At 40.1% G+C, this 26,594-nt stretch overlaps 1 protein-coding gene and 1 pseudogene across 1 annotated transcript in view; one reads left to right on the top strand and one right to left on the bottom strand.

Moving 5' to 3' along the window:
- SPATA6L (spermatogenesis associated 6-like) overlaps positions 1-26,455 on the top strand; it is a 52,965-nt gene extending 26,510 nt beyond the window's left edge. The window contains exons 4-10 of the mRNA XM_011988361.1: positions 6,742-6,819; positions 10,789-11,028; positions 13,824-13,926; positions 17,466-17,500; positions 18,251-18,438; positions 25,203-25,296; positions 26,366-26,455. Coding sequence (XP_011843751.1) covers positions 6,742-6,819; positions 10,789-11,028; positions 13,824-13,926; positions 17,466-17,500; positions 18,251-18,438; positions 25,203-25,296; positions 26,366-26,455 — 828 coding nt within the window. The remainder of the gene's footprint in view (positions 1-6,741; positions 6,820-10,788; positions 11,029-13,823; positions 13,927-17,465; positions 17,501-18,250; positions 18,439-25,202; positions 25,297-26,365) is intronic.
- LOC105545430 lies at positions 1,175-1,917 on the bottom strand (annotated as a pseudogene).
- Positions 26,456-26,594: the final 139 nt, after the last annotated feature.

Below are 26,594 nucleotides of genomic sequence, written 5' to 3'. Positions count from 1 at the left end.
AGTTATGTTATTTTTCATTTATTTTGCACTTTCAATTTTTTCTCCCAACAATTCTCAAGTTAGCCAAGGCAGATATGGTCTCCATTTAACAGAGAGGAAACTGACAGAGGCTCACAAATTGATATTACTGAAGAATCTTGAAGGATATAGCAGATATTCCACTGGTAATTTAATTCTTTGGGGGGCATTATCTGAACCCAAATTCAAGGTACACATTTTGATGTTGTCTTTGACAATTTCTATTCCCACGGCAACCCTGACGATTTTCTTGACTGTTACATCACTTGAATGATCTCCATTTAAAAGGCTATGCCTTTGAGAATTATAAAAAGTATTTTGATACTCAGCTTTTCTCATATTGCCCCATGAATTACAATTACTATAATTTGTTATCGTTTCCTACTTTGTTGAGAGTACTGTGCAGAATATATTTAATATAACAGTCAGGACCTCTGTTTCTATGAAGCTTATCATGACAGAGCTTCTAATACTTCAAACAGCAAACATTCATTAAAGGTTGCCCTAATCAGAATTCCTAATAACTGAAACCTCAAGCCCTTCATTATCTTTGAGAGGTTTGATGAATCTCACTGAAACTGTCTTTGTTTCTCCAAGATCTTCATGTATCATTTAAATCCATGGTACATGTGATAAGCTTGCCTTTAATTATTTTATTTTGAGTTATTGGGATATTGCTCTTCAGAAGCTAAAAGGGATAAAAAACTGATGAGAATCAGGTAGGGGATACTCTATTATTTTAACTTTGGTTTGCCTAGTTCTCTGCTAAATAAAAGGCATCTACAAACACTGAGCTGGTATCCAGTCAAGTATCAAGATAAAAAGAAGCAAACGTTCTTATATTTTCTTGGTTGTTATCTCTGTTCAACTTTATGGTCATAAATAGGAAAAATAACCTATAGGAGGTTGTATTTATAGTTATTTATACATGCAGTTAGTCATTAGAGAATAGATTTTTTAAATATGTGGAAACACCTGCATGCATTAGAGGTAGAGTATTCTTATAATTAAGTTAATCAAATTATATTTTAAACAATTTGTGAATAGATAGAGGGACTCAATTTCTCTCAACCATTCTATAAAGCAAAATAAAACCAATTGCATAGTAGTGGTTTTTGGAGTGTGGGATCTGATCTTATTTGTTACTCAAAAAATTTTATTTTTGACTGGACTCAGAAGTAGAAGCTTGCAGAGAGGGCCGCCTGCATCTGTTGTCAATCTATTCCTGGCATTTTTCTTTGGTCTCCTTCATTCTTTTGGCCAAAAGTTTAGCATATTCTGCAGCCTCTCTCTTATTTCCCTTAGTAGTCTCTTTTGTCAGAGTAGTATGCCAGAGTTTGTGTTACAGGACATGTGGAGTAACGAGACACTGAATCTTGGGTGCTTTGGTTCTAGGTTTCTTACCTTCTTTGTTTAAGGGCTTTATTACAATATATTGGCAGATATCGTCTCTTTTAGAGTGACTGAAAAGTGCAGATTCTGCTAGGTCTTTTGGGCCCCAGGCGATGAGGCACCATAGTGTCAGTCAGTCCAGGAATATCCTTCTCTCCTTTTTTGATGATAACCAAGTTGAGAATAGTCAGATTGGTGACCACATTGTGACCCTGAACAGATTTGCACTTTCTTTCTCCAATTCTCCTTGGTCTATAACAGGAATGTCCCTTCTCAGCAGCAGGTGGACATAGCCATGGGTCAGGACACCCTGCTTTATGGGAAAAACTTGTTTGTCATTCCCACCGCTGATCTGGACCACATAACCCTCCCAATCTTCACCCAGAGCATCTCAGTAGTAGCTTCTGTGGCCATATGCTTCTCATAAAAAGTATGAAGTTTGCTTTCATCATCCACTTCAATGAATTTCTGGCAGCCAGTGGCTGGAAAGGAAATATTCAGCTTCATCTTTTTGTTTGTTTGTTTGTTTTTGTTTTGATGTCTAACCAAGTAACTGTTATGTATTTATTTGTATACAATAAAAGCGTCATGAAAATTCTGTGTTGGAGATCACATCCATGTTGCTTTCACACATAAATAAGTATTATTCTGAATAGGAGAATATTAGTTATGTCCTGATTAATGCAATACATACTTCCTTTGTCAGGTATTTCCTCTGCTTTAATAGACAATTTCAGAAAGACATGTTAAGGGGGGAAAATCACACAATACTAAGGATCTGAGGGCCATAAACATCACATATGTTGTTTGCTTTTAGTTTTGTTTCCAGTAGCTCTTAACCAATGTCCCTGGCTGTAATCTACGTGCTAGACACATTGCAAATCTTCAAAAGTGTGTAAGATGAAAGAGCAGCACACTTAATTGTTATTATTATTTTTTTTGAGATGGAGTCTTGCTCTATTGCCCAGGCTGGAGTACAGTGGAGTGATCTCGGCTCACTGCAACCTCCGCCTCTCAGGTTCAAGCGATTCTCCTGCCTCAGCTTCCCAAGTAGCTGGGATTACAGGCACTCACCACCACGCCTGACTGATTTTCGTGTTTTTAGTGGAGAAGAGGTTTCCCCATGTTGACCAGGCTGGTCTCGAACTCCTGACCTCAGGTGATTCTCCTGCCTCAACCTCCCAAAGTGCTGGGATTACAGACGTGAGCCACCATGCGCAGCCTTCAGCTTCATCTTGAAGCAGCTGATTGCCCCCGAGATACCACAAAAAAGAGCTATCACTTTAATAATAGCTGATGTTTCAGCCTGGCCAACACGGTGAAACCTCGTCTCTACTAAAAATACAAAAATTAGTTGAGCGTGGTGGCGCACGCCTGTAATCCCAGCTACTGAGATGCTGAGGCAGGAGGCAGAGGTAGCAGTGAGCCAAGATCATGCCACTGCACTGCAGCCTGGGCAACAGAGTGAGACTCCATCTCAAAAAAAAAAAAAAAAATAGCTGATGTTCACTGTGTGCTCACTGTATACCAGGCACTGTGTTGAGCTCACTATCGTGTTCTTTCCCCACTTTAAAGGAGAGGGAAGCTGGTGTAAAGAGTTTCAGAAATGCACTTAGGGTCACAGGACAGGTGAGTGATGGAGCAGGAATTCTCATGCTGGCCTGACTGGCTTCAGAGCCTGTGCTCTTACTCACTGAATGATGCTAATTTTCTCATATTTATTTCAGCCCACTATCTGATTTCTTTTCATTAATATTGTAGGAAGTAAGAATGAATATGTGAGACAAATTCACTTTATTTTCTCCTAATTTATCAACTTATTAACAATTAGATTTATTTCCTCCACTAGCATGTGGCTTTTCTTTGTGTTTCTGTATTTTGCTGTTTTATTTCAATTGATACTTTAACAGTATTTTTTATTTCCTGGTGAGGTCAAGAATTTTTTTTGTTTGCAATATTATCTAGTCTTCTCTATTAGATAATAGATAATATTACTCTCTCATCTATTAGATAATAGATAATAAAAGATGATAATACTGTCTCCCTGTGAGGCAATGAGAAGATTGCACAATTATCTATTATTATGTTAGGTTAAGACTGACCTTGTAAAGTGAGCATAAAAAGCATTTAAAAATTATTTTTATTTGTTTATGTTATTATGTTATTTGTTATGTTAAATCCTTTCATTGACCTGACTGTTATCAACATCATTTCATTGGTAAGGAGACTGGATGAGATATAGTCTCTAAATTTCAACTCTAAAGTAAAATGTTATGCTAAAAGCAGCACGGTATGAAAAAGAAAATACATTTCTTCTTTATTGTCTGTAAGTCATGGCAAGGAGTGGAGGTCATATAAGGTGAACAAAAATGTGTTACAGAATGTGGGTTCCTTACCAGCAGGGGACTTCCTTCCTCCTCTCTGGGCAAAGTGGATCAGGAACTTGAAAATCTATTAGGCAGCTGCATGTACAGTGGTTTAGTATGGAATCAGATTGTCTGGGTTCATTCCCAGTTTTGTCATGAATGGCTTTGAGACTTTGGGTAAGTTAATCTCTTTGTGCCTTAGTTTACTCATCTGTAAAATGGGACTATAATGGTACATCCCTCACAGGATTATTGTGAGTGTTAGATGAGGTAACATACAGTGTTTAGCACAATACCTGGTATATAGTTAAGTGTACAATAAATCTAAGCTGTTATTATTTATTGTGCTGTCATCCAAGGGTTAATACTGTCTCCCTGTGAGGCAATGAGAAGACTGCACAAGACTGTGGCATGAGAGATGACTTGTTCAGGCTCCAGGCCACTGGGCTGTGGGGGACCTGAGGCTTGGCACACATGTGAGGGTCATATGATTCTACCAGTAGCACTGTGGACACTGAAATTCTCCTTGCCTTCTTCTTCATGTAAGCCATCTGGTTAAGAAAATATGAGGCTGTACTAGTCATATGATTGTACATTCTTTATCAAATGTCCCTCTGCATTGTCTGACTCTGTGTAGCATCTTGGCCCATGTGTTTATAAGCCTAGAAATGTTTTCTTGAGTTGTCTGTCCAAGCTTTGCACTCTTGTGTGCATACTGTGCATTCTACAGGCAATATAAAAAGGAGTTAAGGATATAGATTGTACCTGTGAGGACTTGTGTAGACAGGATGGGTGCACAGGAATGAATGAATGCACAGGAAACAAGCTGACTAGCTGATTCACAAGGCCCCTGAAGAGATAGCATGAGGAAATGGAAAGAAGGTAGGTTTTGTAGTAGTTCAGCAGAGTTTCTTTTTTCTTTCTTTCTTTCTTTTTTTTTTTTCTTGAGTCTCTCTCTGTCATCAGGCTGGAGTGCAGTGGCGCGATCTCGGCTCACTGCAACTTCCGTCTCCCGGGTTCAAGCGATTCTCCTGCCTCAGCCTCCTGAATAGCTGGGCTTACAGGCTCACGCCATCACACCCAGCTAATTTTTGTATTTTTATTAGAGAATGGGTTTCACCATGTTGGCCAGGATGGTCTCGATCTCTTGATCTCGTGATCTGCCCGCCTTGGCCTCCCAAAGTGCTGGGATTACAGGCGTGAGCCACCGTGCCTGGCCAATTCAGCAGAGTTTCAAATCCTGGCTCTACCCACCTGTGTGACATTGGGCATACTATTAAACCTCTCCAAGTCTGTTCCCTCCTGTGTAAAATGGGAATACAGTGGTCTACTACACAGGTTGTGTGAGGATTAGATGAGATCATGCCTCTGGAAACCCTTAACAGAAGCTGGCACATGTAATAAGCATGCAGTCGATGTTGGCTTCCTTTCTTTCGAGGGCTTCAGCTGGGGCAGACCCTGTTATGGAAGCACCTTGAGTATAAGTTGTATAAATGAAAATGAAATATTAGAGACTGGAGGGAGAGACTACTATGGGCTTACCTGGAGGAGTTAGAGTGAGATCAGACATTGAGAGATGGGTAAAATTTGGATGGAAAAGAAGAGAAGGAAGGTGCCCTCAGGACAAGAAGTAACTTGGCCAGGTGGTATTCTCTGGGGGAGAGTAGAGCAGAGAGGTCATGCAGAGGGGCCACTGGTGAGTCGATGGGGTCAGATGGAGACAGTGTAATTTAGTCAGATCCAGGTCCTGTCGCTGTAGTGCCATTTATAAGCCTTGTAAATTTGGGAAAATTGCCTTAATGTCTCGTTAGGCCTCATTTTTTGGGGAAAGCAGTTGTATTTTAAAAATTATTATACAATAAAATTGATGCTTTTTTGGTCTACAGTTCTATGAATTTTAGCATGTGTATAGATTTGTAAAACCACTACTACGATCGGGATATAGAACAATCCCATCACTCCTAAAATCCCCCTCATGTTACCCCTTTATAGGCACACCTTTCCGCTGACCCTAAGCACTAGTTTTTTCTCCATCACCATAGTTTTGTTTTTTTGAGAATGTTACATAAATGGAATCATACAGTCTGTAACCTTTTGAGACTGGCTTTTCTCACTTAGAAGAACGCTGTTGAGATCCATCCATGTAGTTGTGTGTGTCGTTCATTTGTTCCTTGTTATTACCGAGTAGTGTCCATTATGTAAATACACCACGGTTCATCTGTTCACCCATTAAGGGTGTTTGGATTGTTTCTAGTTTTTGCCCATTTTTCAGTTTTAACATCTGTAAAACAGGATGATTATAATAATTGTACCTACCCTATAGGATTATAAGAATTAAACAGGATAGGATATATATACACACACATATATATATAACCCAATATTTTAGACAGTATGGTACTGAGGACAAAAAATAGAAATATCAAATCAATGAAACAAAATTAATTTGGAATTAGGTCTAATGAATACAAATATCTGATATGAGATATAAAGCAAGTTTTTCAAAGCAGGTAGGTAGAGAGGAAGACTCTATACATTATACATACCTCTCTCTAGGTAATCGCATTCAATTCCATGGTGCGGTGTTTTAAATAGAGTAGCTAACATCATGGACACTGGAGCCGGAATGCCTGGGTTCAATTAACAGCCATCATTACTAGATGGACATGTTACTTAAACTGTGTCTTAATTGAGGAGTACTATTATAAAACCTGCCTCATGGGGTTGTGATAGGATTGGATGAGTTAATATATATGAATTACTTAGGCCTGGCTCTGATACATAATATATATTACATAAGTATTTAGCTATTCTTATTACATATATATTTTAGATAATGTGTGTGGATTATGCCAACCACACAGAAGAGCAGTTGGGTTCTTGTATGATTTTAAGTTAGAATGAGATGGCCAAAGAACTGTTTCTAGTAATTTTATTTGCTTTTCTTATGCTGTTTTATTTTTAGGGAATTGCTCCTAAAATAGAGTTTTCTACAAGGACAGCCATCAGAGAATGTGTGTTTCTGCACAGAAACAGATTTCTTGTAAGTACAATACAAATCTAGTGATAGAAATGACCGGATTTTTTTTTTTTTTTTCCCTAATTTAAAGAATTTTTGCCCAAACTCAGTTTATCAAGTTTACATGAAACTAAACAAGTAGAAACCTGAAAAGTTTTTACTAGGTTTGAATTTCTATAATTCAAACTGTTTACTCAGCCAGTCATATTAGAGTATGTTTGGCACATATGTTTGGCAGCATGATATAGCTGGAAGCAGGGTGATTCAGAAGCTAAAATTACAAATTTGATGTAAGTGAGCTAATTAGCTTTTGTTATTGTCATTCTATGACATTTACTTTTGATCTTATGAACAGCAGTTTCCATCTTTCTTTTTTAAAAGTTTAAAAATTTTAGGCTAGGCATGGTGGCTCATGCCTGTGATCCCAGCACTTTGGGAGGCCGATGGATCACCTGAGGTCAGGAGTTAGAGAACAGCCCAGGCAACATGGTGAAACCCCATCTCTACCAAAAATACAAAAGTTAGCTGGGCATAGTGGTGTACGCCTGTAATCCCAGCTACTTGGGAGGCTGAGGCATGCAAATCGCCTGAGCCTGGGAGGTCAAGGCTGCGGTAAGCCAAGATGGCTCTACTGCACTTCAGCCTGGGTGACAGAGTGAGACTCTGTCTCAAATAAAATAAATAAATAAAAAATAATAAAAATAAAATAAAAATTTAGAAATTTTATTTTTTCATGGATACATAATACCTGTATATATTTATGGAGTACATGAGATATTTTGATATAGGCATACAGTGTGTAATAATCACATCAAGGTAAATGGTGTATCTGTCACCTAAAACATTTATCCTTTGAGTTACAAACAATCCAATTATATTCTTTTAGTTATTTTAAAATTTACAGTTAAATTATTATTGACTATAGTCACCCTGTTGTTCTATCAAATACTAGATCTTACTCATTTTTTCTATTTTTTTTTTTTACCCATTAACCATCTCCACTCCCCCTCAGCCCCCACAACCCTTCCCATCCTCTGGTAACCATCATTCTACTGTCTGTCTCCATGAGTTCAATTGTTTTAATTTTTAGCTCCCACAAATAAGTGAGAATATATGAAGTTTGTCTTTCTGTGCCTGGCTTATTTCACTTGATATAATGACCTTAACTTCATCCATGTTGTTGCAAGACAGGATCTCATTATTTTTTGTGGCTGAACAGTATTCCATCGTGTGTATGTAATATAATTTCTTTATCCATTCATATGTTGATGGACACTTAGGTTGATTCCGAATCTTGGCTATTGTGAATAATGCTGCAGTAAACATGGGGCCATCTTTCTTTTGCTGAGGCTGATGCTCAGATTGTATTCATGGTCCATCTTTGGTAAACGTGAAGGGTCTTAGGGCATCCATGTGTACTACCTCAATTTTACTCTCTTCTTCAGTCCTAGTGTCCCCCTCACCCCAATTTCTTTCTGTTTTGCTTTTACCTTATTGTATATAATATTGTTGCCACTTAAAATCTTTTCTAGAACAAGATAGAGAAGGAATAAAGGTAGTTTGTGAAGCTTCTCCAAATACTCTGGGACACGGTAGAGTAAAACCTGTATGTGAAACAAAATGCTTATCCCAAATCTTATGTATGGTCCTAGAAAAGACCTTGAAAATGTGGGCTGTGTGTTATGGGATTCTGAATGAGAAAGAAGGGCCAATAATCTCTGCAAATCTATCAAACCTCACAGCATAATAACTCTCATAATGGGAGACCAATGATTAATTTTAAGGAAGGCGTTATCTGCTTTTTAGTTTCACCTTATTTATCCTCTTTTCCCTCCAATTTATTTGTGATGTGTTCATAGCAATTTTTCAGTGTTTCTTTCTCTTCTGTTCTACCATTTTAATTCTGTTTTAACTTCCTAGGTCTTCCTTTCAGTGTTAACTTTTTAAACAAATAGCTTTATTGTTTTTTTTTGAACTCCTGGCCTCAAGAGATCCTCTGCCTCAGCCTCCCAAAGTGTTGGGATTACAGGCGTGAGCCACCGCACTCAGTCTGTTCTTTTTTTTTTTTTTTTTTTTTTTTTTTTTTTTATTTATTTATTATTATTATACTTTAAGTTGTAGGGTACATGTGCATAACGTGCAGGTTTGTTACATATGTATACTTGTGCCATGTTGGTGTACTGCACCCATCAACTCGTCATTTACATCAGGTATAACTCCCAATGCAATCCCTCCCCCCTCCCCCCTCCCCATGATAGGCCCCGGTGTGTGATGTTCCCCTTCCTGAGTCCAAGTGATCTCATTGTTCAGTTCCCACCTATGAGTGAGAACATGCGGTGTTTGGTTTTCTGTTCTTGTGATAGTTTGCTAAGAATGATGGTTTCCAGTTGCATCCATGTCCCTACAAAGGACACAAACTCATCCTTTTTTATGGCTGCATAGTATTCCATGGTGTATATGTGCCACATTTTCTTAATCCAATCTGTCACTTTTTTTTTTTCTTAAAACAAAAGTATCACTTTATTTTGGAAAATTAGAAAACAAAGATAAATAAGCGAAAAGGACCCAAAATTTTAAAAACCTGTCCCATTTTTGCCATTTAGAGATCAGCATTTTTTTTTTTGGTATATTCTGTACACACATACACACTTTTAAAAAAGATTGAGATCACACTGCATTGCATATTATTTTGTACCCTTCTTTTTTTTACTTAACTTATCATAAACATTTTCTCATGTCCTCAGGTATTCTTGTGCCAGACAATTTTTCATGGTTTCATAGTATTCCATTGTATGGAAGTACTGTAATCTGTTTGGCCATTCATTTTCCTTTTGTTGAGCACTTAACTGATCTATCAGCCATGGTCCAGTCAGGAAACCACACCAAACTTGTGATTGTAACAGAAAGATTTAATTTAAAAAAATGGCTAAACAGGGGTTGAAAGACTGAAAGGTAAAAGGGGAACACTGAAATGAAGAGTAACTGCAGGAAGCAGCTTGCACCCCTAGGGCTGGGGAAACAAAGGGAAGATGTTGGGTCAGCAAGAACACAGAAGCTTAAAGAAGAGACTGAACAGAAATGGGACCCAGACCTCTGGAGAAGGGCTGCTTTCCTGGATGCTTCTTCAGGAATTCGAAGGTGGGACTCTGATGAGCTGGGACTCAGATCTCTAAGGAGGGGCACTGCTCCCTGCTGGTGCCACGGAGGTTGGAGGAAGGTTCCTGTGGGTCTAGACTCAAACCTGAACAGGGGGTTCTGGCCCGCTGCTGTTGATATGTCTGGAGGGGTGCAGTGGGGCTAGTTCTGGCATAATAGGGGAAAGGCTATAATCTGGAGCCACTTGCAGCTGTTAAGGGGAAGAATTGTTGCTGGAATGATGCTAACAGGAATAGAATACAAAACTGGAAGTAGCCAGTCACTGTATCTCCTCCAGCCTTGCGCTTTCTCTAGCACCTTCCAGTGGCAGAGCCTACAGAGACCAGCTGGAAAAGCAAAAAGGGGGTTTGTAGAGTCCCTGGGTCAGTATTGTATAGCTGAGGTGGATTTGCAACTGAGCGCGATTGCTTACTCACCAGTACAGTTGGTTTTTAACTTTTGAATTACCATAAGCATTTTTGGAGCTATACATATAGCCATAGTTATTTCCTTATAATACATTCCTGGAAGTGAAATTGCTAGACCCCTGTATGTGTCAAATTCTCTATTATCTATCTATTGGAGGTGTCTGACACTTTCTAACTTTCCCGTTATAAATAAATCTCACTGTTAATTAGTTGAATACATTATACTAGCAAGGTATAAATACTAATGATGTTGAACTGAACAGGAAAAAAATTAGAGAAATGTCCTTCCTTAAGTTTATGTTTTATAAATCTGAGGTGTTCTATCTTTGACCTTAATTTTTTAAAGTTCAATTAAATACAGTTATATTCTGATTGAATTTTCTTTTCTTTATTTATTTTTAAAAATATTCTTTTTTTTTGTTTATTTCAGGAAGAAAGACATAAGTCACGAAGGCCTTTATCTACATCACGTGAACCAATATTTCCCTTAAATACTGTAAAGATGAAACTAAAGGAGAATAACCTCAACAGACTGCCCAAAGGCATGCAAGCCCGGGAGCCCTCTCCATGTTCTACCAGGCATTTCTTCCAGGACCAGCCAGTTCAGTTGAACCTTGGAAGTAATTTCAAAATCTCTGGAGGAAGCAAGCCTCCATTTGTTGTTAGACATGTGAGCCTAAAATTATTTTTTAGAGTATTTTGCAATAGTGAGGATATGGATGAGGGTGGAATAAAGGAAGTTTGAGCTATAATAACAAATGAATAATATTAAATAAAAAGGTACTTCAAATTGAATAATAATTGTGATTAAATTATGTTAATTTCCTAGATGATTGTCAGGAAACTCTTAGAAAGGTGCCCTATACAGTAGACTTGCTCAGTAAATGTCAGCCATCCCTATTTTTAATTTTTGAAAATTATTAGCAGAGTATAATGTCTACACATGATAACTTGCTATTATCTTGAAGAGTCAGTGAACTGACAGAGGTTGAAAACACGTAACGAAGGTTGGCATGCACTCTGTATCAATCCAAAACTAAAGCTTCATCAGTTTTAAAGAAAACTACATGAGTTTTCTTAATGAGATTGGTGCTCAGTGGCCATATGTTGAAGAGCCAGAAAAGTTTGTTTGCAGGAAGAAGCAATGTTGTGCAATACTCAAAGCACTTAATTAAAGTCATCTTAGATTATGTCCTCTGGCAATGGTGGGCAAATTTAATCACACTAGTTCTCTTAGTCTCTTTACAATTTTTTTTTTTTTTTTTTTGAGACAGAGTCTTGCACTGTTGCCTAGGCTAGAGTGCAGTGATACAATTTCAGCTTACTGCAACCTCCGCCTACCACGTTCAAGTGATTCTCCTGCCTCAGCCTGCTGAGTAGGTGGGATTACAGGTGCCCACCACCACACCCAGCTAATTTTTGTGCTTTTAGTAAAGACAGGGTTTTACCATGTTGGTCAGGCTGGTCTCGAACTCCTGACCTCAGGTGATCCACCCACATCGGCCTCCCACAGTGCTGGGATTACAGGCATGAGCCACTGCACCTGGCCTACAACTTTTTTGCTACTATAAAAGTAATGGAAAACAGAAAAGTTCAGGAAAAAAATTAATCCATTGGCTCACCAGCATAATAAAATCATTGTTTGATTTAATTTGACTCAATTTCTCTACATTATACTTGCATTCATAGGCTTTATTTTTTCCACAAAGTTGTAATTATACTGTATATACAGATTAGTTTTCCTACATATTCCGATTAACATTATATTAAAAAAATTTCCTGTGTTATTTTGTAGTCTACACGAACACCAGTTCATGTTCTAATTAATGACTTATTCTCCAGAATGTTAACTATTGATAGTATCATTAAGTTGATATTTTGATTTAAAGTCACCAGTGGTGATGTTTGTGTATTAGGCAGAGACTGTGAAGTGTAGTAAGTCTTGAAGTGAAGGTGCTGCTGAGATGACTGTATGTAGAATTGGTTTGTAGAACTGTTTGGCTAGAAACTGCAGAAGAGCTATCTACAAAAGATACACAACAGCTGTTGTCTTGGTGGCCTGGGTAATGACATCTGGCAAAAATCTAACGACCAATCTTTAAACATGGGGCCATAAAAATATCGAATTGAGTTCATTTATTTCATTTTGTTGAAAATATATCTGATTTACTTCATTTGATATAAATTATTGTAAAATACAACTTTAGTCCATGCCATTATGAACTAAGTAATCTTAAAATCTTGGTAGATTTCTTAGGGGATTAAAACTTGCTTGATACTTATTTTATTTAACAAATTCTTATATAGTTTTTCCTATGCGCCAAAGTCTTTTATCAGTGATTTGACATATTTAATTTTTTTATTTAGTCAGATTTTCTGATGATATGTGATGTTTCCTTAAGTAGAAGCATTAAAATTTAGAAAACCTGATGTTATAAAGACTATAAATTCAAGTCAATATATTAAAGTAAAATGAAAAGTAACATTATAACCTGCCTTATTAAAATTTTAAAAAACAGAAATAAAAAAAATTCAGCAACTCTATATTGTAGATATTTGGAGGAGTCCCTAGTTCACGTGTTTTGACCTGTTTGCAGATCATGTTACCCAATTTTTCCTTAGGAAAATATGGTCAGTTACCATAGATAAAATAATATAGTTCTATTATTATTATTTATTATTATTATTTTTTTGAGATGGAGTTTCACTCTTGTTGCCCAGGCTGGAGTGCAATGTCATGATCTCGGGGCATCGCAACCTCCGCCTCCCAGGTTCAAGCGATTCTCCTGCCTCGGCCTCCCAAGTAGCTGAGTTTACAGGCATGTGCCACCACGCCCAGCTGATTTTTGTATTTTTAGTAGAGATGAGGTTTCTCCATGTTGGTCAAGGTGGTCTCGAACTCCTGACCTCAGGTGATCCTCCCTCCTTGGCCTCCCAAAGTGGTAAGATTACAAGCATGAGCCCTGCACCCGGCCTAGCTACCATTATTCTTTTTTTCAAAAATGTAGACACTCGGACCAGAGAGGAATCTGGAAAGTAGAAATGTCATCTTGTGGGAATCCCTTGCTGTCAGTGAGGACCCCACTTAGGCCACCACTACTCACACTGTTTAAGGAATGTGAAACATTGTCCTATTTTAAGAGATTGTGAAATAAAGCTTCACTTGCCCTCTTTCTGTGCTGTATCCTTACCAGTTGTTGGAATGTAATTTGTGTCTAACTTTAGTTCCTTATGCTAATGTTTAGCCTATGTCCTCATGTTCTAGCCTCAATGAAGGACAGAGAGTTTCTCCTTTTAGGTGTAACATGTAGCAAACTTGGAGACTGTGATCTAGGTGGTTTTCCAGCCTTCTTTTTCCAACCTGTGTAATCAGTGATTGAGGGGGAGACAGGCATTACCAGTGATATGGGGAGGGTACTAGAAGCTATAGTGGATTCTAGTCTTATTTCTTTCCTTTACTTTCAGGTGGACAGTGCAAAGCCCTTTGGTGAGAATATTTCAGAGCATCATTTGAGGAGGTGTAGAAGAAAATCTAAGTTTTCAGACTTTCCGTTTCCAATGAGAAGAGGTACTTGAGTTTCTTGTTACTCCTGTACATTTCCCTGTGGCAACAAATGTGTCCTGTGTATACTCTTTCATTCTGAGGAATCACAGATTATGTTCGGAACTGTGGGCCTAATTCTCAAGTCCTCTCCAGCTGTGGAATTTCCAGGGCAGTGGTCCCACGAAGCAGAGTCAGCTAAGAAGCTTCTGTCTGAGAGTTCCCTTTGTCATTGAAGGGGACCGTTCTGAGTAGCGTGCTGAGTGTGCTGTGGTTGCAGTTGTTCCCTGGCTGTTGCCTGGCTGGGCTGGGAAAGCAGAGTGCAACTTGTCCTGCTGTGAACCCTTTGCAAAGTCACCATTGATGCCTAACAAATAAGGCTTTCCATTTTTCTGGATGGGAAAAAACAGGAGATTGATGGTGATCAGGAGATGTAACATTTGCTTTACAAGATTTCATGTCAGTGAGGTGGGAAGCCAACTCTATCTGAAGCAGTTAGATGAAGGCAGGGTATTTTTAAACCTTTAGATTTCAGGCCCTTTTGCATTCTTAATATTGTTGAGGAGCCCAAAGAGCTTTTCTTGATGTGGATAACATCAGTAGTTAGCATGTTAGAAATTAAAACTGATACATTTTTAAAATATAAGAATAGACTACGGCCAGGTGCAATGACTCACGCCTGTAATCCCAGCACTTTGGGAGGCTGAGGCAGGCAGATTACTTGAGGTTGGGAATTTGAGACTAACCTGACCAACATGGAGGAACCCCATCTCTACTAAAATTACAAAATTAGCCAGGCATGGTGGTGCATGCCTGTAATCCCAGCTACTCGGGAGGCTGAGGCAGGAGAATTGCTTGAACATGGGAGGCAGAGGTTGTGGTGAGCCGAGATTGTGCCATTGCACTCCAGCCTGAACAACAAGAGTGAAACTCTGTCTCAAAAAAAAAAAAAAAAAAGAATAGACTAGTACACATTCCATTAGCCATCATCATGATGATGATGTCGTAACATCATTGTGGCTTTTGGAAAACTCCATTGTGCAGTGGTGAGAGAATGGGAATGAAAGAGGCAAATCATGTCTTAGTATTATTATGAAAACAGTTTGACCTTGCAGATTTCCTGAAAGGTCTTGGGGACCCTTGGGGGAGATCCCTGGACCACACATTAAGAGTCACTGGGTTAAGGAATTCCTTGTAGGCTTTTGACTGAAATCCATGAATCATGTTGTTAGTGAAGGTCGTGTTGGTGAAGATCAGTCATTCCTGAAATTAATCAAAATTCTTAGGCTGGAAAGGAATGGTGGTGGTCCATTCTCTTGCCGCTGGTAGTACTGAACTTTCCATCTATTGCCATCCCTGACAGTAGAGTTCTTTATCTTAGGCTTAAAGGTTTACACTTTTAAGGGTCTACTTTTAAGCCTCTTATGGTAACTTAAGCCAGTGTTCTTAGACTGTGGTAGCTCTTTGACAGCAGCTGGCCAAGGACAGAGTACCGGGTTTGAAGCAGAATGTGCTTCATCACATCTGACATTTAATTTAAGTTCTTTGAATTGAAAGTCACCCGGGTAGCTTATAAAGCAGCATTGTCTTCCCTACTGCAGTGAAATCAGGCAACAGCAAATGTCCTTTCCTGGGGCGGACAAGTTGGGTTTAATGCAGGCTCTATTATCATGGGACTCACACATCACATTGGTCTCGGCCTTTGTCTTTTCTTAATCCTCGCAGGTGGAGAACTAAGGTTCCAGAGAGGTTACAATGTGTGTAAAGGTCACACACCAAGCTTTTGGCATACCTACATTTAGAGAAGACATTCAGACCTCTGGCCTCAGATCCTTGGAATCCCTGTAGCTTTCAAGCCAGAACTTTGCTTAGGTCACCTGTCAGCTCATTCATCCAGGCCTAAGGTAGAACACAGCAGTGCTTCTCAAACTTGAATGTGCATTTGAATCACCTGGGGCTCTTGTTAAACTGCAGATTCTGATTCATTAGGGCTGGGGTGGAGCTTAGGTTTCTCCTTTTCTAACAGGCTTCCAGGTGATATGAATGCTACTGGTCCAGGGACTGCACTTTGAGAAGCAAGGGAATGAAGGCGAGCCCCCCTGTTAAAGGAAGGGCTCAAAACCAGTAGGTAGGAGTTTCTGAGGCCACAGGGTTATGAGGCCACAGGAGGAAGGAGGTTATGAGGCCACAGGTTATGAGGCCACACTGGAAGGAGGTTATGAGAAGGGGGTTATGAGAAGGAGGTTATGAGGCCACAGGGCAAGTTTGTGGCTATAGCTGAAAGGGCGTTAGCATTGCTGACTCCCTGCCCAGCTGGGGGTGGGTGCAAAGAGAGCTCCTGGGACAAAGTGGTACATACATATCTATATGCCTAAAGGATATGAAAATGGTCTGGCTTTAAAAATCTCTTTATATCTACCAGTGACATGGGGAGGGGGATCAGCAGTCCAGAAAAAGTCCTTTGTCATTGCCTGAGCCCCGGTCACACTGGGGGAAGCCATGGTGACCTTAGCATTGCCTTACAAATACTAATTTTAAAAACAGTTTTTAATCAACCTGGAAAAATCCAACCTAGTCTTCACTTTCTCTGTGTCTTTATTACCTCATTTCCTAGTCATCCTTGCCATACTTCGGCATTAGGTCTACTTACCTATCATGATCATTTACAGTCATGATAGTGATTTCCATTTTTGCTATGTTCTGTATTTCTCCAAGCTTTTACGTATTTGTTGTCTCAATTTAACATTTGTGTCTACCTTGGACAAATATATTCAAGAGCTCCTGCATAAATAGGATTCCATGAAAACCAAAGAAAATGTCAGAGGAGACAGCTTACAAATTTTATATTAGACACATAGTACTTTTTTTTAGGTTCTGGGCACCTACTCAAATACGAGTTTTTCAGGCTGCTTAAGGGTTATTGAACTTACTCATTCACTTTAGACTTGCTTTACCCTTCCCTCTTCCATACGTGCTGTCATTGAAGACAAAACGTCCAGAGGCTCACACCTGTAATCCCAGCACTTTGGGAGGCCAAGGTGGGTGGATCACCTGAGGTCAGGAGTTCGAGATCAGCCTGGCCAACATAGCAAAACCCCATCTCTACTAAAAATACAAAAATTTAGCCGGGCGTAGTGGTGGGCACCAGTAATCCAAGCTAGTCTGGAGGCTGAGGCAGGAGAATCGCTTGAACCCGGGAGGCGGAAGTTGCAGTGAGCTGAGATCATGCCATTGCACTCCATCCTGGGCGACAGTGTGAGACTCCATCTCAAAAAACAAAAACAAAAACAAAAACCCAAAAAACAAACAAACAAACCAGAACACCTCATTGTTAACCTCAAAAAGACAAAAACAAAACAAAACATAAAAACCCCATGACCCAGAGAATTGAAGTGGCTTAAGGGAGACTTAAAATTGGTAGTGTAACTTACAAGGGAGCATTTAAGTTTTTAAATAATTCATTCATTGTCTAAAATTTTTGTACCGCTGTAGAATAAATATAATGGCAGTTTTAAAGCTAAATGGTAATAATGAGTCATTGAAACACCTGTTCCTCTTTCTTCTAGCTTCTTCTCTTGACAGCCTTGCAGCTAACGTAAAGGTAATTTTAGAAATAGAATTTGTAAAATTATTTACTTCCAGCTATCTTATGTCAATTATTGTGCTTTTTCCAATCAGTGGTGGATATTTCTAGTTAGTCTGCTTAGGTGGAATTGCTGTAGTTTAGTGTTTGTATGAAGATGTGCCCAGACTCCATGTTATACTTTGCTTTGGGGTTAGCTGGTTTGTGCCCCTCATATAAGTAGGATGAGTCACCACAGAGGGTGTATGTAGACCCAATACCTACTTTATTTGTAGTGATTTTTATTGCTTTTTCTCCAAGCAAATAATTTTATACATAGAGGTGGTAAATCATTTGTTCTTGAAGTTTGATTGGTTTGTGAAAGTGAAGGCTCAAACTTCTGTGTAACAACATGAGAATAGATTTATGCAGAGAAGATGGAATATACTATGCTTCTTATGCCATAGCACTTAAATATTTTGTTAAAGTTATATTTTTCCCAGATCAATAATCCCTAGTCCTCAGAAATCAAAGTTTACAGCGTGAGTTTATTTTGGTTTGTTAATATATCCCAAACATACAGACTTTTGGTTATTTTTATCAGTCTTAACTCCTGAGCATTTTGTCACTAGTCTTCTCTTCTCCAGATCCTCTTCTATTTGCAGGAGATCCCTGGCGCAAATGTTCTGTCATCTTAGCCCTAGTTGTCTTCCTTGTTCAACCCCACCCCCAGCTCTAAATTAAGCAAACAGAAGCAAAATTACAATTAAATAATGCGCATTCACTCAGGTTATCAGAGAGCCAGATGAACGGATTATTTTAAGGAGTGACTCATCATCACGTTTAGATTCAAGTCAGTTTGGAAAGTCCTCGTCCAGTAAACAAGGGGATGCCGATTTCCACCGGAAAGCTTCATTTGCCACCTCCCAGCATTCCAGCTCTCCCGGACCCTTGGATCAGCCCCTTCTTAGAGAAAGGTCAGTGTCAAGCACCCATCTGTTTGCCTGAAGAGTGCATTGTGGCCTGGCAGGGGTAAAGTTGGGTCATTTCATCAGCTTCCTTTCTTAGGAATATTCAGCTAGTGACACCTTGATATGAAAAAATGATTATTTCTTTTAAAATCTACCCAAAAGTCAGAGGCATATCTCAGAGTATTTGCTGTGAATGGAATAGACAACTTACTTTGACATAGGTACTATTTATCTACCCATTTTTATTTGTCATACATTTAAAAACTAAACCTTTTTATTTTACCAGTATAGAAATGTTCACTACAGAAAGTTTGAAAATTACAGAAAAAAAAGGGGAAAAAAATTACCCATAGTCCTACCACCCAAAGACAAATGTTAACATATGGGCGTATATTCTTTTTCTAGACATGGTTTCTCTGTTTACATTATTTTCACAAATAATAAAATTATATTTGCATATGTCTGGAGAGCAGGCCAGAGAGTAAGAACAGAAACCTTTATTTGCCAAATGACACACTCTAGTAGGGTAAGTAACCATTGGTTTGCTTGGGTCTGCCTGATTTTAGCCCTGAAAGTCCTGCATTCTGGGAAACCCTTGAGTCTTAGGCAAACCAGGACAGTTGGTTACTTGAACTTCAGGGAAGTGGCACTGACAATAATATTTATAAGATTGTTGTTTTGAATGAAGGATGTGCCAATCTGCTTTTCTCTGCATTATTAGTGATGAGAATAAGAAGCAAACTGTGCATACCAGAATAACACAATTGCTCACAAGGGACTCAGAGTAAATATATCCCAGAACCACAGTGGCCCTGAAATTTTTACAGGAATTATATTAACTTCGAGGTAGACTAAGAAAATGGCTGTCTATTCTTAGCGTTTTTCAGAAATGACAAAATAACTCTATATTCAAATGTTAAATCATGGATTTAAGGAAGCCAGATCACATATTTTAATAAAATCCATTAATATATAGCGAGCTTTTGATTAGTTACTTTATTAGAGGAAAATAATACAACATAGATTAAAAAAAAACTGGCTCTGGGCTGGGCACGATGGCTTATGCCTGTAATCCCAGCACTTTGGGAGGCCAAGGCGGGTGGATCACCTGAGGTCAGGAGTTTGAGACCAGCCTAACCAACATGGAGAAACCCTGTCTCTACTAAAAATACAAAATTAGCCAGGCGTGGTGGCGTATGCCTGTAATCCCAGCTACTCGGGAGGGTAAGGCAGGAGAATTGCTTGAACCCGGGAGGCGGAGGTTGTGGTGAGCCGAGATCGTGCCATTGCACTCCAGCCTGGGCAACAAGAACAAAATTCCGTTTAAAACAAACAAATAAAAAAACTGGCTCTGGCACACAGAGACAGGTGGTCAGAGACACACTTACACCGCTCTGTGCCTGGCCTCTGTCCCCTCCTGTCTTATGCTTTTGCCACCAGCCTGGAATTCAGCAGACTGGCAAAGCACAGGAGGTTATCCTGGATTTAAAGACTTGTAAAGGATTGATTTTAAATGAAGAGTGGAAAGAACTTTCAATTGGCAGTGATCAGGAGACATGGGCTCTAGCGCTCATGTGTCTCTAAGTGCTGGGTGATTTCACACAGCTACTTGACCTAATTTTTTTAATTAATTAATTTCTTTTTTTTGAGATCGGGTCTTGCTTTGTCACCCAGGTGGAGTGCAGTGGCACAATCACAGCTCACTGCAGCCTTGACTTCCCCAACCCAAGCAATCCTCCTGCCTCAGCCTCCTGAGTAGCTGGGACTACAGGTGCGCACCACCATGCCTGGCTAATTTTCGTACTTTTATTTTTGTAGAGATGGGGCCTCACTGTGTTGCCCAGGCTCTTCTCAAACTCCTGGGCTCAAACAATTGTCTTGGCCTCCCAAAGTGCTGGGTACTGGCATGAGCCACTGTGCTCAGCTTCAACCTTTTAAACCTCAGTTTCCTCATCTTTAAAATGGATGTGATGATCAAAGATCCATCTGCATACAGCCACAAAGTGCTTGTCAGCTGCCAGAACTGGGGAAAACCCGTGGTTTTTTTTTGTCCCTGTGCTTTCTATCTATAACACCTCCCAAACTCCTCAAAATCAGTACTGCAAGCTTTTCTGAGAGACTGTATTGAGCATGCTGTTATTGGGTAACTGTTGTGGACAATGGACACCATCATGACACATCTCTGCTTTCCACTGGCTCACATACTAGACAGGAAGGCAGACATACACCATGTCACTGAATATGAGATAGACTGTGGTAGGCACTTAACACTTAACAGAAGTACAATCCAAATGCAGGGGAAAGACAGAGTGGGAGGAAATCAATTCCATCAGGAGAGAGATCTGAGAAGGCCTCTTTTCTCTTTAAATACATGTTAGATAGTTTATACATTCATTCAGCCAGCCTTTCCTGAACGTCTTTATGCAGCAGGCCAGCAATTCTCAACTCTGGCCAACAGAAGAATTGCCTCTTGTTTACTGAGTCAAAATCAACTAGGATTGGAATTGAGTGTGTGGGCGGGGAGTGCATGAAATCTGTGGTTAAGAGGAAAGTAGGATTGATACTCAATCTGCTAGGCCTGGAATGGGAACACTGATATTTAAGACATTTCACCTGATCTCTGAAAACTTGCAACCTAGTAGAGGATATAAAAAAAATAAATAATAATAAAAAAGAAGCATGCGAAGAGCTTTCTACAAAGCAGAACTTTGTGAATAGTGTGGAACAAAAGTTACTGGAGTATAAAGAAAAAGGGTGGAACTTTTGGAGTGTTTTAATGGAGGAGGTGATGCTTTCATGTGACCGTGAGGGGAGAAGATTGGATTATGATGGGGTTCATGGAGGTGAGTGATGGGAGGTGGGAGGCAGGGGCACTGTCAGCTTCCAGCAGTTAAGAAGTTTGGAGAAAGTTGGTGCCAGTACTCAAAGGTTTGAGGGGGACCTTGGTTGCTTGACCTAAGGAGTTTGGGCTTTGCTTGGAAGGAGTGAGGAGCTCTGTGATATTAGTCACGGGAGTTGGCACAAGTGACTTTAGAAAGATGAGTCTTAGCTGCAGACCAGAGTTTTACTGGCCATCTCTGATGAGGCAGCAAATTCTTTGTGCCCAAAGTCTCTCTAAACTGGTAGCTTGGGACCTAGTTGGACTATGAGTTGGTAAATAAGGCCATGATTATCAGTGACAAAGAATAACACAGCCACAGAAAGGCCATCCAGTTTGCCCATAGCTGTCCTGGTTTTAGTACCAAAAGTTTGCATTCTGGGAAACCCCTGAGTCCCCCTGAGTCCCAGTTAAACCAAGACAGCTGGTCACCTTAACACTAGAGAAGTGGCTCTGAAGATAATATTTTAAAAACAGTTCTTTTGAACGAGGGATATGCCCTTCATGTCCTTGCAGAACACATTGCCCGTTGGCTTTAGAGTGATCACCAGGGCAGATTCCTGGGACCCTGGGGGTTGCCAGCACTGTGTCTCCACTCACTCAGTGTTCTTTTCACACCAGTGTTATCAGGACCACTCTTTCTCTGTGCCCAGTTTACAAGGGTGCATGAGAATACCTGTTGTGTTTCTGCTAACTTAATACTGAAGTCAGTAAGGATCAATGTCTTAGGGATGAGTTGGGAGACAAATTTTGGAGTGAGAGTCAGCCCAAGGTTTTGATGGACGAAGTAGAAAACACTTTATCAAAGGGAACAATGGGAGTACTAAAGGAGGGAGAAACACTGCCAAGCCTGTTCCCTGTATCCACCATCTGAATAGTGTCATGCCCCTTCAGCACACCCTCTCTCTGCACGTTACTAAAGGAGAAGGTAGATCCCATGGAGAGGGCTCTAGTAAAGGCATAGCATTGCTCCCATCTGTTGACTCATCATTCTCTGAGATCTTCAAATGTAAAAAAAATAAATTGCATGTAACGATAATGGACAAATATAGGAGTCGCTTTGGTACTGGTTACTCTAGATCTATGAAAAAACATTTACAGTATCCAGCTGGTGGCTGTTTTTAAATGCTAGCTTCATTTATAGCTTCAACATATTTCTATTCCTTCCTCTTGAACATTCTTAGAGAAGGGCCAGGCGCGGTGGCTCACGCCTGTAATCCCCGCATTTTGGGAAGCGAGGTGGGTGGATCACTTGAGATCAGGAATTGAAGACCAGCCTGGCCAACGTGGCCAAACCCTGTCTCTACGAAAAACACAGAAATTCGTTGGGCGTGGTGGCATATGCCTGTAGTCTCAGCTACTTGGGAGGCTGAGGCAGGAGAATTGCTTGAATCTGGGAGGCAGAGGTTGCAATGAGCCAAGGTAACGCCACTGTAGTCCAGCCTGGGTGACAGAATAAGACTCTGGGTCAAAAAAAAAAAAAAAAAATCTTACAGAAGCATAGAAATAATGTTTGTAGTGACATGGGCAGTGCTTTAGGTGGTGCTTCCATTTGCTATGAGTTGTTTTCTTGGGTCGGCAATGGATTTGTGTAGATCCATTCATACTCTTGGTCTTGTCTCCCTGGAAAAACCAGCGGGACATGCTTGTCACAGAGAGAGCTGGAATGGAGGCCCGGATGTGGGCCGGAACCAGCCAAGCAGAGGGGCAACTGCACAGGGTGGTCATTTATATGGTAGCCATAGTAACAACTGGATTTCCAGATGTTCCTGTCATTTCCAGTGTGTACCGCACATTAATTAAAGAGAACCATTTTCTTTTCTTTTCTTTTTTTTTGAGATAGAGTCTTGCTGTGTTGCCTAGGCTGGAGTACAGTGGTGCCATCTCGACTCACTGCAACCTGCGCCTCCTGGATTTAAGCAATTCTCATGCCTCAGCCTCCCAGTATCTGGGACTACATATGTACCACCACCACACCTGGCTAATTTTTTATATTTTTAGTAGAGATGGAGTTTCACCATGTTAGCCAGGCTGGTCTGGAGCTCTTGGCCTCAAGTGATCCACTCATCTCAGCCTTCCAAAGTGCTGGGATTATAGGTGTGAGCCACTGCGCCTGGCCCCAAGTGGCTATAATTCTTTGGGTATTTTTAGAAAACCGTATCTGTGCCTTTCATTATCAAATTGCTATGTACACTTTTAGATTAGTTATATACCTCAGACTTTAGGATTTGGTGACCATCCGCCTCCTGAATATGAATGGATGTATGAATGAATGAATGAATGAATGAGAGAATGAATTCAATCACTCAATAAATATTTATTAACTACTTACTGTGCTATTCAGTTCCTACTCTGCCCTGGGATGAGCTATTAAGCAAAGAGTCTCAGTCTCAATTTCACTCTAGGAGTAAAGACCGCCATTAACCAAATAATGACAAAATGTCCACTGGTGCAAATGGTATTAATGAGGTATAGATAAATGAAACTGCAAGTGCGTATAACAGAGAAGCTGACCTCCTCTGCAGGAGAGGGCTCAGAAAGGACTTTGCTGAGAACTGAACAATTGAACTGAGCTCTGAAGGGTGGGTAGGAGTTAATAAGAGTAGTGAGCAGGGTTGGGAGGTAGAAGAGGAAACAGTGTTGCCAAATGCCTATGGAAGGTAGAAAATGCTCTATGTTTGGGGAACTGAAAGAGACTATCAAACCTATGGTTCAGTTTGGAGTCTGGGTGGCCTAAAGTAAATGAGATATGAGATAAAGTCCTGGTGGTAGGAAACAACCAGGATTGGAGGCTGGGTGTAGTGGCTCACACCTGTAATCCCAGCACTTTGGGAGGCTGAGGCAGGAGGATCACTTGAGTACAGGAGTTTGAGACCAGCCTGGACAGCACAGGGAGACCCTGTCTCTACAAAATACTTAAAAGTTAGCTCCGCATGGTAGTGCATACCTGTAGTACCAGCTATTTGGAAGATTGAGGTGGGAGGATCCCTTGAACCCAGGAGTTCGAGACCAGCCTGGGTAACAAGACCCTATCTCTTAAAGAAAAAAAAATAGCCAGGCATGGCAACATGTACCTAGTTGATCCTCTGGGAGGCTGAAGTTGGGGGATTGCTTGAGTCCAAGAATTCAAGGCTGCAGTGAGCTATGATCGTGCCACTGTACGTTAGCCTGGGTGATAATCTTTCCCTAAAACAACCACTGGGATTAAATTTTATATTAAAATTTTTTGGATTTAAATTTCATATTAAAAGTTTTTGTATTAAAATTTTAAATGTAAAAGTAGAGTTTGTTCATGAGAGAAATAATCTGAAAAACACAGGAAAGTACAAAGAAGAAAAGAATCACTCATAGCCACACATAGAAACACGAAAAATTCTTTTTTTTTTTTTTTTTTTTTTTTGAGACGGAGTCTCGCTCTGTCCCCCAGGCTGGAGTGCAGTGGCACGATCTTGGCTCACTGCAAGCTCCACCTCCCGGGTTCACGCCATTGTCGTGCCTCAGCCTCCTGAGGAGCTGGGACTACAGGTGCCCGCCACCACACCCGGCTAATTTTTTGTATTTGTAGTAGAGACAGGGTTTCACCATGTTAGCCGGGATGGTCTCCTGGCCTTGTGATCCGCCCGCCTCGGCCTCCCAAAGTGCTGGGATTACAGGCGTGAGCCACTGCGCCTGGCCAAAAATTCTTGACATCTGAGCAGTTTTTATTCCCCAGTGCTTTTCCTATGGGTAGGTTTAAGAAAGACATTGAAATCACACTATGTTTACCATTTTGCATGCTGCTATTTTTTATTATGATTAAGTTTTAAATATCAATCCATATTGTCATGTGCTTTATTTAAGTGTCGTTTTTAGTAGCTGCTTAATATTCCACCCTGTTCCATCTGTTGAGCAGGTTCCATCCTGGTTCTCAGTCCACTTGGAAGAATATCCATGAGAGGGTATGCAGTCTTCTGACATCCCACAGAGCACAGCAGCACCAAAATAAGGTTAGACTTTCTTATAAAACTAAATCTTTGCTCACTAAATAATATGGGAACAGGGACCTATAGTCTAGTCAGGGAGACAGACATTAATCAAATAACCACAGAAATAAGTGAAAAATTGTGAGGCTTACCAAGGAGATTACCTGTTGTCCTGAGAGTGAATGGTGGCGGGTATTTGACATGACTGAGAGTCAGGGCTGGCTTCCTGAGGATGAGACAGTGGGACTTGGATGCAACGGAGGAGTAGCAGCTAATTTGGTGCATGGCACTCATCAAGTGGAGGTCCTTTCAAAGGACTAAGAGAAAGCAGGTTAACTGGCCCACAGAGCATTCCTTTCCCCTGCACACATGAATCCCAATCCAGTGAAGAATACAGTTGTGTTTGAGCTATGTAAGGCCACAACATGGAAGAAAGTTGTTCTAAAATTTAATAAGGTGGTTTTTGGCTGTATGACTTTTACAGGGGTATGGGGAGTGCTTCTGATCCATTGGTAGGTATTCCCAGTACTTTGTCACTGCTTCAGACACACAGCTAAATGGCCGTTTACCAGCTCCAAAGAATTCAAATAAAGGATAACAGTGCCCCCAGTGGCTGACTTTAATGATGCCATGTATTTGAATTAGTCATCTTGACTTATTAAATACTGGCATATGCTAGATTTGCAGGATGATGCTTAAAAATGAATGTTGTTTGCCCTAACCATGAGGGTAGTGAACTACTTTACTTCTTTTCTGCAAAGTCATAGGCTTTGCTTTAATTCCTAACCTTTTCGGGCAAGGACTCTCTTTAAAATGTAAACAAAGGCCTGGTTTGGGGCTTAAATCTATAATCCTAGTACTTTGGGAGGCTGAGGAGAGAGAATCTCTTGAGGCCAGGAGGTTCAAGACCAGCCTGGCAACATAATGAGACCTCGTCTCTACAAAAAAAAGAAAGATTCACATATATAGTGAACCCCATATAACAGCATAAATGGGATGCACAGACCTCCTACATGCAAAACTACACCTCTGGGTATCATCCATCTCTATTATGTTATGGGTAACATAATTGCTGGATTTGTTTTTATTGTAGGAAGAGTCTACCTCTGAAGTAAATTATATCATTGAAAGACCAAGCTGCCCTCTGAAGAAATACCCACTGCATGAACAGAGATATTTTTAAGCTGCTGTCTTATATAAGTAAGCAGCTTAAATACTTCTCCTTATCTTGGTTTGCTAAAAGAATTTCAGTTTTCTCCTATCAATATGAAGTAACTAGAAAGTATGGAGGACGGGAGACTTGGAGGAGACTTGAGAACCAT

Source organism: Mandrillus leucophaeus, unplaced genomic scaffold, assembly GCF_000951045.1.
Source record: "Mandrillus leucophaeus isolate KB7577 unplaced genomic scaffold, Mleu.le_1.0 Scaffold329, whole genome shotgun sequence".
Classification (NCBI taxonomy): Eukaryota; Metazoa; Chordata; class Mammalia; order Primates; family Cercopithecidae; genus Mandrillus; species Mandrillus leucophaeus.
Note: the sequence above shows the minus strand (reverse complement) of the source record. Positions and strands in the feature narration are given on the sequence as shown.